This window comes from Aquila chrysaetos, chromosome 24, assembly GCF_900496995.4.
Source record: "Aquila chrysaetos chrysaetos chromosome 24, bAquChr1.4, whole genome shotgun sequence".
NCBI lineage: Eukaryota > Metazoa > Chordata > Aves > Accipitriformes > Accipitridae > Aquila > Aquila chrysaetos.
Genome location: NC_044027.1, coordinates 14,131,661 through 14,144,221, shown reverse-complemented (window position 1 = coordinate 14,144,221; position 12,561 = coordinate 14,131,661). Strand labels below are relative to the sequence as shown.

Sequence of the window (12,561 nt, the reverse complement as noted above, 5' to 3'; positions counted from 1 at the left end):
TTCACTTTACCACTAGACCATCTAAGAAGGAGTGGCACTGTGTCTTCATTGCCATTCTTATGAGAGGCAAAATTATATACTAGATTAAAGCTGGTATAGGGATACCTCTCTACTTTGCAATCACACCTTCATTTTGCCACAAACCTCCAATGTGACCAGAAAAGCTATTCTGCCTTCATCACAATAAGCTTACCTTGAAATAGTGGTGATTTTAAGAGGCAGCAGCAAGAAATATAAATGCTTTTCTCCTGAGGAAAACAATTGTTTTGCTCTGTACACTTCACAAATATATGTGATACTTACCCAATACGATCCACCAAGTGATCCATGCTCTCATCTACCAAATGTCTGTTGGTTTGTCTAGTGCCAAATCCCTGTTCTTTGAACATCTTTGCAAATGCCAGAAGCTCATCAGGTGCCATTTCAAAGTATGCATAGTAGAGGAAGATGACTTCCAGGAGCATGGACTGTTCACGGAGGCATTGCACAAACCAACGGGAAACCTGACGTTCTGTCTGCACAAGAAAAAGTTCTACCATCATATGTCGAAGCTCACAGGTCAGTCAAAGCAGTTAGAAACTAAGAAGTGTTGAAGCATTTCAACAGCTTGTGTGGCCAGCTGTTTTTATCAATGGCAAGGAAAGCCACTATAAATACAGAGTGTGCTGATGAAGAGAGATTATGAACAACTACACATAAATGGATCTGTTAGCCTAGGGCTATTAATGGATTTATTACAAGGAACAATACGTTCCATGCAGTGCTCTGTTTCTGAGCAAAAGTGTGTTCTGTTAGAGAGAAAAAAAATTTTAGGTTTCTTGCACCAGAAGAAACATCCTTTTTAACTGCATCTGCACATACACATTTTCCAATACACTACATATAAGGAAAGACTTTGTAAGTTTGATAAATAATAGCAAAAAACAAAATACCATGAGATTTCCATGTGTTTCCCATGTAGGAGCTTCTGCTTTGTACAGTGCTTCAAACTGTTTCCGGTAATTAGGAACTAGTTCCTTGTCCAACTTTTCAACACACTGGAAGTATTGTGCCTTAAATAAACAAATAAATAAATGAAATTCTCACATACACACTCATGTGCTTTTTACAATCACAAGTGGACAATTACTACACAACTTACATATTTAGCTTATTTCAGTGACACCACAGCCAGGAAAAGGTTCCTGTACTCACTGTGTAAGGGTGCCTCTCATCCTGAAAGTAAGTGAGTAGATGGAGGACACAGCGCAGAATGCAGATCCTCTCTTCATAGTAATAGTCAGCAAGCTGTGAATATATAGTGTGATTAGTATCAATTTGGTATTGTGTCCAACTCCCATACACTTTCCTTTCCCATTCACTGCCAAGGCCTTCATCACAAGAATATATAGTGCCCAAACATCACTACAGATGGAGTTTCAACTAAGCAGTTAGTAAGTTATCTGAAAAAAAAAATACTTAATTAACTTTACAGAACTCAATAAAACATGCCCATAGGGACATGTCTATAATTACACCGCTAAGTGAGAAAACTTGGAAAAGAAAGGCAAAAAGACAGAGAGAGATGATCTCTGATTCCTTATCCCTATTATCCTCTGTCAGATATGATCATCAGTCTCCATTTCAGAGTTACCACTTCAGACCATAACATATAAACCTATAAGGTTTGGAAAACATGGGAGCGTACGTCTGCCCAGCTAAATTCCCTGATATTAAGCCTAAAATTTCCTTTCTGTAGCAACTACTAACACTGTTCAAATCTATATGCACATCCCTCTATTTCAGAAGCATCTTCTAAAATTTGTTCTTTATATGAAGGAATTCTAAGATTTTCTAGATCTACAGAAATAAAGTTGGTTCTCTGTCAACAGACCTTTTCAACAGAAAATACAAATGGAAATAACTAACCTTCAGCATCAGAGCCTGACTCTGCCTTTCATCCTGAAGAACTGTCTGTAAGCAAAACATAACAAAATAAATAAGTATCTACTGCAGAAATACCTACTGACAAAATACATATTCACAAAAAAAAAAGACTGAAATAAACAAAAGACAATTTTTCTTTCCATTTCTTTTGGAAAGATAGATTCCAAAAGCACGAAGCCAAAACGCTCATTTTTAACTACGTATTTGTTCTTCATCTCCACTCACTCCTTCACAGATCTGTAGTTTTCCTGTATTGCTGCGATAGAGAGAGGAGCTGAGTTTCCTGCAGAGAGACTCAAGCAGGAAAAGGTACTCAAAAGTTAGGCCTGGATATCTGCTATCACATTTCCTTAAAGCAGCACTTGAGCATTGTAGGTTCAGAGAAGAAAAGCTACAAAGCCATTTCCAAATCAGAACTCAGACTCACACGTGACCATATGCATCCAACAACTACTGGTATTAAGGAGAAATGCGAAGTAAATAGAACACAAATGGGAGCTATGGACCTTCAGGGAGTCCCTTGTTCCTCTGTAATCCTCTTGAAGATAACACTGTAACAACTGCACACTCTGCTCTTCATCCAGACCCTGGGGGGGAAGGAAAAAAAAAAAAAAGAGAGATGCTCTGAAATGAATAGAAGGCAACTGAATTCATTAAAGATGAAGATCCTCTCCAAATATTCAGGCAGCTCTTCTCTTCAAAACAAGTAATTTCCAAAATATGCCAAAAGAAAATCTTTGCATCAGGCAGATGCTTGCTTTAGTCAGCACTACTGTTTAAAGCAAAATACGTAAGCTCTGCTGTCACTTAGATGTATCCAGTTTAACTTCAGCAAAAGGAGCATAACAGTCATTTAAATAAAGGTACCACCAGCAGTCACTGAATTCTAAACTTCTGGCTTGAAGGAACATAACTTTGCAGGTAAACTGACAGTATTTTCAAACATGGCAACTGATTTAAGGGACATCAGTTTTTACGTGAGCAGTTTCAGATGTCTTGAAAGAACCCAAGAAAGACCAAAAGCGAGTGACTGCTTCTGAAAAGCAGGGCCCTTTGCAGCAGAAAGGGATGTTAACCAGAAAAAGAAAAGCACCTCAAGATCACTAATAACTTTTGAAAATTTTGACCTACAGCTTCAACATGTACTTCTAACATTCTTTAGATTATTTTGAACTGAAAGGAACTTAAGTTTGCCTCTATTCAACATCAAGAAGCTTACTTAAATATCAGAATCCCAGTAACAATGCATTCCAAGTGCAGGGATAAAACTAATCAGATAGCACCTTCACTTACCAAAAACTTGCTGACCCTCAGACCCAATTCTTTTAGTGGAACAGCTACATCTTTATCAGCTTTTATTTTTTCTGCTGAAGTCGTACTAAAGAAAAAAGAAATTTTAGTCATTAAAAATGCAGCAATCCCAAGGAATCAACTAAATAGGCTTAATTTCAAAGTCCTCAGTTTTATCAGTTTAAACTGAACATTTGCTTTTTCCTCAATAGCCTTTCAATATTTCATACAACAATATTCTGTAACCTTCCCAGCAGATAAAACTCAACATTGTTCACAATCTTATTACTATAATAAATGCAAGCTATATTCATTCCACCGTTTCCAGTGAGGGAATCTGGATACCTTTCTGGGATGACTGAGTGCCACTTCTCCACAGGCCGCGTACTTGCACGTGATTGCTGCAGCTCAGCGGAGACAAGGATTAGGAGCTACCTAACGTTAGTAATGACAGCAGACACTGCTGTTATTTCTTTCTGGTCTGTATTTCATGCCCCAGAATGTTATGTGGATTAAGTACTTTCTCTTGCTACTCCTTTCCTGAAACCTCTAGTCATGCAAGAGAGTAAATATCTATTTTTATGTAATCAGGGACAAATATTCAACATGTTATTAGGAGACCCCATTTTAGGGGTTAATTTCTAAAATCGGGCAATTACAATACCTTGGCGGTTTATAGTATGAAAGTCCCTCTAACAATCTCTGCCAGTGCTTGTTCAATTCTGCTGCAATCTGTGCCTAAAAAAAGAACCAAATACTACTGAACAGATTCCTCAATGTACACTGCTGAGTATCAGATTTGTTAAATTTAAGCGAAGCAAAGGAATTCCGCCACCACAGAGAAACAGGAACAACACAAGACAAGAATCTATGAATCAGACTGATTCAAGGCGCATTATTGTATGAGACAGCTCGCTGCCTTGCCTAATCACAGGAAGGGAGAAGAAATAGGAGGCAATGGACTGGGTACAGAAACATTTGGATTTCCAACCTCTGGGCCAATTCTTGGAAGCACAGGCTCTGTCCCTGAAAATAAGGAAGCAGGCTGTGCCACTCATGAATACCCCAGGCCAGCCAGTCTGGAAAGTAGCATTTGTATCCGCTCCAGAAAGGGAATGATCTTTTCACATACACCCTTCCAGGTAGTTCATGAAGCAACTATAAACAAGGAGTGGAAGAATGAACAAGTAGCGGAGATAGAGGAACAAAAATGCACTGAGGAAGAGGGAAAAGCAGCAAAACATATTTTCACTAATATTCAAAGAGATGTACAAATGATACATTTGACTGTGGAGTCCATTCAGTGATGGACAAACCTGCTTAGCAAGACACGGACTTACTGGTTCTCTTAAAGCTGATCTGCCCAGAAGAATTGTCCATAATTCTCTGCTGCTCCTGTAAACAAAGGGAAAAGGTGGTGAGTATTTTAATGATTAACACTATATTAGGCTTCCATTTAGCTTACACCTTTTCAAACCTGCAATTAACTCAGAGCAGATCACATTGCATTGTAAGATATAAGAAAAATTATTTAAGGAACATTAGTTTTTAGCTGACTAGTTTCAGATGTCCTGGAAGAACCCAGGAAAGACTGATACAGCAAGACTTGCAAACTCATATCAAAGAAGCATCACATTTATATCAGTTTACTAGCTCAATTTGATTTTGCTACTTGGATGTTGGAGGTTAGTAAAAGGAAACCTAATGAAAGTACAGAGCAATATTTTATTCAGTTACATTCAATGCTCTCCCCCAAACAAACTATTCCGTAACAGTTTCATCCTTTACTCTACGTGGAACATAAAACTGGGTGAAGTGAAAAATTCCAACACCTTTACATAAGGTAGAATGACTGCCACGTTTACCCTCGGCTTCTTGTTTCTTCCTGAGAACTCTGTAGAAAAGCCAATCTGCACTACAAGGTATGACAGATCAAATCCTGACCCTGGCACATGCATCCAGAAAAATGGGTCTCCCTACAACAGCACTGAAAAAAGATGTCTGCCAAAAAGAGTATTTCAGGAACTTAGACAAATGATGATTTGTTAGCAACACAATACAAATCAGGAGTTAAACATCACAGCTCCCTATACAAAGCTTGTCTACAAAAGCAAGAATACTCATTAACTTATTTTTAGAATAGCATCATTAAAATAACTCACTATGGCAGTGAAAGTCATCTGCAACTTCTGACACATGGTGCCACTTAAATGAATGACAAGACCCATTATTTCCAGTACACCTATCAACATAATTTCTACCTGCTAATTCCTCGATAGTTAGGTGCACCTCCCTGTGTATAAGCCAACAAACCTCTCCTGACTTGGTCAGCTGTGGGTGCAACCTCTCCAGCCCACACAGAGCACCAAAAGGCCACACAATTTTACCATGAAAAGAATCGCTTTGTGGAACTGAGCACCACCCTAGCAGAGCCAACACTTCTACTTCTCATTCCCTCCTAACCTCTTCTGTGAATAAAACAGACCACAATTTATTGCCAGTTCATTAATTAGGCTCCAAGACAGCTAAGGAAGGAAAGCTCTCTTTATGTGATCACATGTAACACTGGTGTTTGTGTCCCCATTAGGGCTTACAGACATTCTTTTAATAAAAATCAGACATCTAGGAACACTCCAGAGCATAAAAACGTTACAATAAACGTCAAAAAACAAGCTCAGGACAAAAGAAGGCACAGATCTGAAGCGACCGCAGAACCTGGGATTCACCGAATAGCTTCCTTTACACATCTTCCACATCTCTATTTTGATTTTCGTATTTACAAAGAGTTCCCCAAACGGTGAAAGCCGACCCTCTGCTCTTCACGAGAGCAGCTCTGGGGCTGGGAGGAGGTCTGACAGGCACCTCCGAGATGTCAGCCGAAATCGAGACTTCAGCTTCGCAGAAGCAGAAGCTTTTAAACAGCGCTGCTTAACGTTCCACCTTTCACAATACGGCAGAATAAAAGAAAGGCAAAACCACCAAACAGTCGCTACTGACACCGAAATTTGGCCGCCTGGAGGGTCCCCGAGGGGCCCCTCAGCGAGGGACGGGGCGGGGCCTCGCTGCGCGCGCGAGGGGCGGGGCCAGGCCGGCGCGGGCCCCGCTGCCGTTAACCCTCCCCAACCCGCTCCCCCCGCCGGCGCTGCCCCCCCTCCCCTCACCGCGACCCCCTCTCCGCCCCCCCCCGCCCCGCGGACGGGCGTCCGCGCGCAGCGAGGGACGGGGCCGCCCCCGCCTTCCCCCCTCTCCCCCCCCCCCCCGCCCCGCCCGTCGGAGCAGCCGCCGCGTTCCCGCACCTCGCGCACAGCCCGCCCGCCGCCATCTTCGCTCCCCTCTCACGTGACCCGCCGTGCGGAGTCGTCCCCCCTCCTTCTCCCCAGCGCCGGTGTCACGTGGTGGGGGCCGCCGCTCCGCCTCCGGCCCCCAACCCGGCGTTTTGGGTCATGTGACAGGCGGCAGCGCCAAGATGGCGGCGTCCCGTGAGGTGGGTCTGCGCTCCGCTCCCGGGTTTGCTGGGGGGGGGGGGCGGTCGGGGAAGGGCGCAGCTCCTCGGCGGGACCCGGGGCTTCCCCAGGCAGAGCTTCCGAGCGGCTCCGAGACCTTCCAGGGGCTAACGCAGGTCCGCCATCCCTGCTGCGGCCCGTGCCCCGCGGCAGCTTCCTAGTAGTGACGGCTGAGCTGCGGGGTGCCGCGGCTGAGGGGGAGAGGAGGCGGAGGGCGGCGTGGAAGGAGAGGGCAAGGGGAGCCCGCAGCGCTGCGGGGGACATAGTTAAGAGAGGGAGGCGGCAGGTGGTGCAGCGAGGCGAGGGCTACCGGGCGTTTGAGAGCACGTCAGGGGGAAGCATCCCTACCCAGAGCAGCCGGGATACTGATGGCGAAACGGGCAGAAAACGCTTAGTCCGGCTTGAAACTGGGGGCGATGGGTCCCGTTCAGTGTGTGAGACAGCAGGAGTGCTGAGGAGCTTCATGTTACCTGAAAGAAGGTGTGGAGGAGGGAATCGCAGCAGGCACAAGAAAATGAAACAATTCAGCAGTGAAATACATCGTGTTGCAAATTCACAGGTCATCGGCTTTCAAAGCTGCTGCAATAGAGTAGGAGACCTGCGTTTCACATGGTGAAATTCTTCCTTGTCTTATAGGCCAGCTGGCAGGCTGCCTGCTGGGGGAAGCTGTCATTATTGATGCAAGAGCTGGGTTGCAACCTTAAAGTTGCCAGACTGAGTGGGAGGTCTTTTTCAAGCTTTGGCTAGCGTGTGGTATTTACCCTGCCTCTTCTCAAATAAGGCTTAAGCTTCCCCCTCCCCTGTGCTCAGAAACAACAAGGAGTGGGACCCCAAAACCATTATTGGTCGTAGGTAGATATTGCCCATGCCAGTTCTGTTTTATTGACTATATGATTAATTCTTCTCCTGTTCTGTTTAAAAATGAATTGTGATGGCAAAAAGATTGTACTTGGCCTGATCTAGCTGTGTAGCAACAGTAAATGCAATGAAGTTGTTTGGCAATCAAGTATTTCAGCCTATGTGAAAGGATGCCAAAAAGCAATCTATTAATAATTGTGAGTTTTCAATACAAAGTCATAAATAACTAAACTGCTCCAGACCCACAGTGTAAGGGAGTTTGATGGTACAAACTTTAATAGTTACCTAGTAATATTACTGCTAAGATCTCTATCAGCTTTATAATCTGGTGACACCATTCAACACTGGATGAAAACCCAAGCCAAAACTTTAAATAAACTTTTAGCCTTCCATGAGGGAGCTAATGGCTAATGCATATATTAGTAATGAGACTGGGGGAGCAGAATTTAATAAGGGTTTACTGCTAAGGGTGGGCCAGAAAGGATGAAGCAATCCAGAGTTTCAGCTGGAGATATCTTACACAGCAGGGATACATACAACTGGATCAGCTGTTCTATTGCCAACAGACATACAGAAACTGATACCTTCAAAGGCGGCAAAAGAGATGTCAGTGTAATGGCATTGGTTTACGTATGGCTAAGACTTAACATCAGATTATGGATAAGGAGAAACAAAGGTTGCCAGAAAGCAATAAATGCTGGTGAGAATTTCACAATGTTGTGAATGCCCACAATACTTCGAAGAAGATAAGATATGATTTAACCTATAGAGTCATTGTGTGCATTGCTGATTATCTCAGCTATTTATCTTATAGTCCAAAAGTTTAAAAGGAGTTTAGTTTGCAATGCAGCTGTCATTGGCTGTGAGACTTGACTGAGCGAAGGTGAAGAGCTGTAAATGCACTAAGTCTTAGTAAGACAAGGGAGTGAGGGGATATAGAAAACAATGACAGCTGTAGATCATGATCAAGAATGTCTTACAGGGTTTACTTACTCTTGAGGAATTTGAGGAAAATAAATCGTACCAGAGGTTAGTTAAACAAATCACTTATAAAGTAATGATGCGGTTTTGGGATGAGACTTGCTAATATTTGTCTAGTGTCATTAATGACTGACTAACATTAAAATACTTCACTTATTTATACAGGTCTGTGTAGAATAGGCATGCAGGGTTCTCACTTGGAAAATGGGAATCAAGATAGCTGACGGGGAAGAGGCCGTGCCCTGTGTTAAAGAGAAATGAAGCCAATACCTTTCTTTAAAAATAAGGAAGAATAAATCAGACTCATTTACTCACCTGTGAAGCTGTATAATAATTAAATCATATGGCTACAACACATCCTAGAGTTAAACAGAATATTGCCAATACATCAAGATGAACTAGAAGCGTATTTCAGAATAGATATCTTTGTAACAAATATGACCCAGCAGTGCTGTAGAAGCAAAACAAATTAGGCTGCTTAATACTAACGATGTGATAAACATCCTCTCATGGCTACAGGCAAGATGAGGTCTGTTCACGTCATTTTTCTGTGCTCAGATCTCCAATTTAGCTTATCTTGACAGTTCTGGTAGTAGATCAAAATTAGATAAAGTATGCCATTTGAGAATTTTTTTAAGTGATTGTGATGTTTTCTTTCCTACTTCTATTCTAAATACTATATAGCATTATAAAACACCTACTGCAGTAATGGGAAGTATTCAATCATAACACCAGTGACAGAAGGGGAGAGGTACGTAGGGGGTTTTGCACAGCAGTGGGAAGAGAAATATTTAATAAAGGAGGAACATTCTGTAAAAATACAGTGAAAACCACATATAAAATTAGGTTCTAAAATTACCTTTAAACTTTTACATTAACTATATTTCAAACTCACACCATCACAATGAAGCCTTCTGGGAATATTTATGGCTTGTTTGCTTCACATTTTCATTCAAAGACACTGCAACAGAAATATTTAAAACTGTATCTGAATACCCCAGTATTCAGTGGTTCATTTCTGTCACTGCAGGCTGACTTCTCTGATTCTCAAAAGGGGATGAGAGTTTTGGCTGATCTACTACCTCACTAGTTCTATTTTTTTTTTTTTTATTCACCTGTGAGTTGACATTAATAACTGGCACATAACTATCAGTTTAAATTGAGCTTAAGAACAAAACAGCTGTGCGAAAGCTTTAGCTTTTCTAGTTGTGGCTTTAATTGTTTGCTCTTTTTTTTTTTTTTAATAGGAACTGCAGTAGCATGAAAGGGAATTCTTCCTAATGGACGATTATTAAGCACATCAGGACTCCTGAGAAAGAGTTTGAAAGCTTGAGCCACGTTGGACTGGAATCATGTTAAACAAGCCAGTGCTCGTGGAATCCCTGATAGTGTTCATCATCGTTCTCTTTGTGCACGCAGTGGTGTGGGACCGGTATTCCTGGTGCGCTGTCGCTCTCACCATCCAGGCTTTTTATGCCCAATTCAAATGGGACCGTCTGCTCCAGCTGGGTGGGGCTGTATTCCAGTTCCGTACAACAGCGAACAGTGGCCTCCTGCCAGCTAGCATGGTCATCCCCTTGTTGGGGATAATGATGAAGGAGAGGTGCAAATCTGCTGGCATTGTGTACTTCGAACGTTTTGGCATAGTTGTAGCTTCCACTGGCATGCTGGTTGCTCTCTTTCTGTCTGTAATAGCGGTTGGCATCACAAAACCTGTCCCAACTAACACTTGCATACTTACTGGTGTTGCTGGCAGTATAATTATCTATACCATGAAGCACTCTTTGACTGTTTCAGAAGTGATAGAGGTCCTAGAAGTGCTGCTAATTTTTGTCTACCTCAGTATGATCTTGCTGTACTTGTTGCCTCGATGTTTTACTCCTGGAGAAGCATTGCTAGTTCTCGGAGGTATAAGTTTTGTTCTCAATCAGCTCATTAAACGCTCACTGAATGTAATCGAGGGCAGAGGTGATCCCATAGACTTTTTCCTTCTGGTAGCAGTTGTTGGAGTTGTTCTTCTTGGGCTTTTTTTCACTGTGCTCTTCATTTTCATGGATTCGGGTACATGGATCTCCTCCATGTTTTTCCACATGATGACAGCAGTGCTAGGCTTAGGGGTCATCATGCCTTGGCTGTACCGACTGATCCAGAGGAACCCTTTATTCTGGCTACTCCAGTTTCTGTTTCAGACACAGACAAGAGTTTACCTTCTTGTATATTGGACCTTTTTGGCTGCTTCAGCATGTGGCATAGTTTTCTACCAGAATGCTAAGAGATCATCTGAATCTAAAAAACATCAGGCCTCGACTATAACCAGGAAATATTTCCATTTCATTGTTGTAGCTACTTATGTTCCTGGACTAATTTATGACCGCCAGCTTCTCTACGTTGCTGCAGTTCTGTGTCTGGCAGTGTTTATCTTTTTAGAGTATATTCGGTACTTCAGGATCAAACCATTTGGCCAAACTCTTAGGCATTTGCTGTCTCTCTTCTTGGATGAAAGAGACAGTGGACCTCTAATCTTGACTCATATTTATCTCCTCCTTGGCATGTCCCTCCCAGTGTGGTTGTTCCCCAGATCTTGTGCTCCTAAAGGTACCTTGTCTGGGGCGGGAGCACTGGTCCCCTACTCTGGGGTACTGGCAGTAGGGGTAGGAGACACTATTGCCTCCGTTTTTGGTAGCACAATGGGAGAAATCAAATGGCCAGGAACAAAGAAGACCTTTGAAGGGACAATGACAGCTATTTTTGCTCAGATCATTGCTGTGGCTCTTATTCTGATCTTTGACAGCAGTGTGAATCTGAACTCCAGCTATGCCTGGATTCTGGCATCTGTGAGCTTAGTTTCTCTTTTGGAAGCTTATACTACCCAAATCGATAATCTGCTGTTGCCCCTCTACCTCCAGATAATGTTTATGGCATAGAAGCACTTCCAGGAACAGAGGTTTTTCCCCTTTCTAGAGAAAAGTGGTAGTAGAATATGCACTGTACTGAGAGCTCAAAGCTGATCTAAACACTGTTTTTGGTACAGCAGATGATAAAATTGTTAAAAACAGAAATGAAGAAGACCTATTTGAAATAAAGGGTTTGGTTTGGTCTTGTTTTTTCCCCGTTTAAAACAGCATGAGTTGCTTTATGTTCTCACAGGAACACAAACATGACTGATAAAAATAGCATTTGTGTTTAGTAATCCAATTTAAGTTTCTTCTGGGTGCGCAAAGGCAAAGGAAGTAGAGGAGGAAGAGGTAAGTCAATGAGAGGAAAAAAAATAAATAAGCAAGCCTCTCAGACGTTGCCACCTCTGTATTGTATCAGAGCCAAAACTTGTTTTGCTGTACTGAGTCCTGCCGTCTTGTATTACTGAATATGTGAACTCCTTGTTTCTGTATAAGCACCATTTAAAGCATGTTTTGTAATGAAGGTGACCACACAGAGTGAGTACAACTGTCCAAATATATCCAGTCACCATCAACAAGAGCCATACTAATGCACTGTGATGCACGAACACAACTTCAAACTCAGTAGCTATAATAGCTAAGTTTATCCAGAGCAGGTGGGAGAGGTTTGAGAATGTAAGAAAGAGGCCGTTTATTCCAAACAGTATTAACAAGAGGGTTGCGGTTTTAGCCCTGAAGGTTTATGCAACAAGAATGTTTTTTTTCACGATTTTAATCTATAATTCATTTGGGATACTATTCAATATAGGGGAAAAAACTAAGCAAAGTCACAGGTAAAACTGATTACACATTAATCATGAAAGCAGAAAAAAAAACTGTTAAAGTCAATAAACTTTTCTAATACTATTACAGTTTTCTACTTTTCATGGTTTTTTTAGCTAGATGTTTAATCAAATAATTTATAAAAATGCTTCTATCAACAAATTGAGTAGAGCCATTTAATTCTGTCCATTTAATTAAAACTACCATTTTGTGGCCAAAAACCCCACCTAATTTTTAGGTATTAAACACTTCTGTATTGACAATCTCTGCTTACCAGTTTGCAG

At 41.9% G+C, this 12,561-nt stretch overlaps 2 protein-coding genes across 5 annotated transcripts in view; one reads left to right on the top strand and one right to left on the bottom strand.

The window, feature by feature from the left end:
- The window catches only part of NUP188 (nucleoporin 188), a 30,234-nt gene extending 23,648 nt beyond the window's left edge, over positions 1 to 6,586 (bottom strand). For 2 of the 3 annotated variants that reach the window (XM_041120002.1, XM_029999430.2), the window contains exons 1-9: positions 6,513 to 6,586; positions 4,557 to 4,611; positions 3,881 to 3,954; positions 3,220 to 3,304; positions 2,433 to 2,513; positions 1,909 to 1,953; positions 1,195 to 1,287; positions 933 to 1,052; positions 304 to 515 (exon numbers count right to left, since the gene is read on the bottom strand). In XM_041120002.1, the coding sequence (XP_040975936.1) occupies positions 304 to 515; positions 933 to 1,052; positions 1,195 to 1,287; positions 1,909 to 1,953; positions 2,433 to 2,513; positions 3,220 to 3,304; positions 3,881 to 3,954; positions 4,557 to 4,611; positions 6,513 to 6,538 (791 nt within the window). In that variant the 5' untranslated portion in view covers positions 6,539 to 6,586. Of the gene's footprint in view, positions 1 to 303; positions 516 to 932; positions 1,053 to 1,141; positions 1,288 to 1,908; positions 1,954 to 2,432; positions 2,514 to 3,219; positions 3,305 to 3,880; positions 3,955 to 4,556; positions 4,612 to 6,512 lie in introns of those variants that run through there. The other variant, XM_041120003.1, reaches the window with a different exon arrangement.
- Positions 6,587 to 6,637: 51 nt separating this feature from the next.
- On the top strand, positions 6,638 to 12,361 carry DOLK (dolichol kinase). 2 transcript variants are annotated; one of them, XM_029999456.2, is made up of 2 exons: positions 6,638 to 6,700; positions 9,806 to 12,361. In XM_029999456.2, exon 2 carries the CDS (start codon positions 9,911 to 9,913, stop codon positions 11,480 to 11,482), a length of 1,572 nt encoding a protein of 523 aa, XP_029855316.1. In that variant the 5' UTR covers positions 6,638 to 6,700; positions 9,806 to 9,910; the 3' UTR covers positions 11,483 to 12,361. The 2 variants fall into 2 exon arrangements, with proteins under 2 accessions (XP_029855316.1, XP_040975938.1); XM_041120004.1 differs by lacking the exon at positions 6,638 to 6,700 and adding an exon at positions 7,020 to 7,571.
- Positions 12,362 to 12,561: the final 200 nt, after the last annotated feature.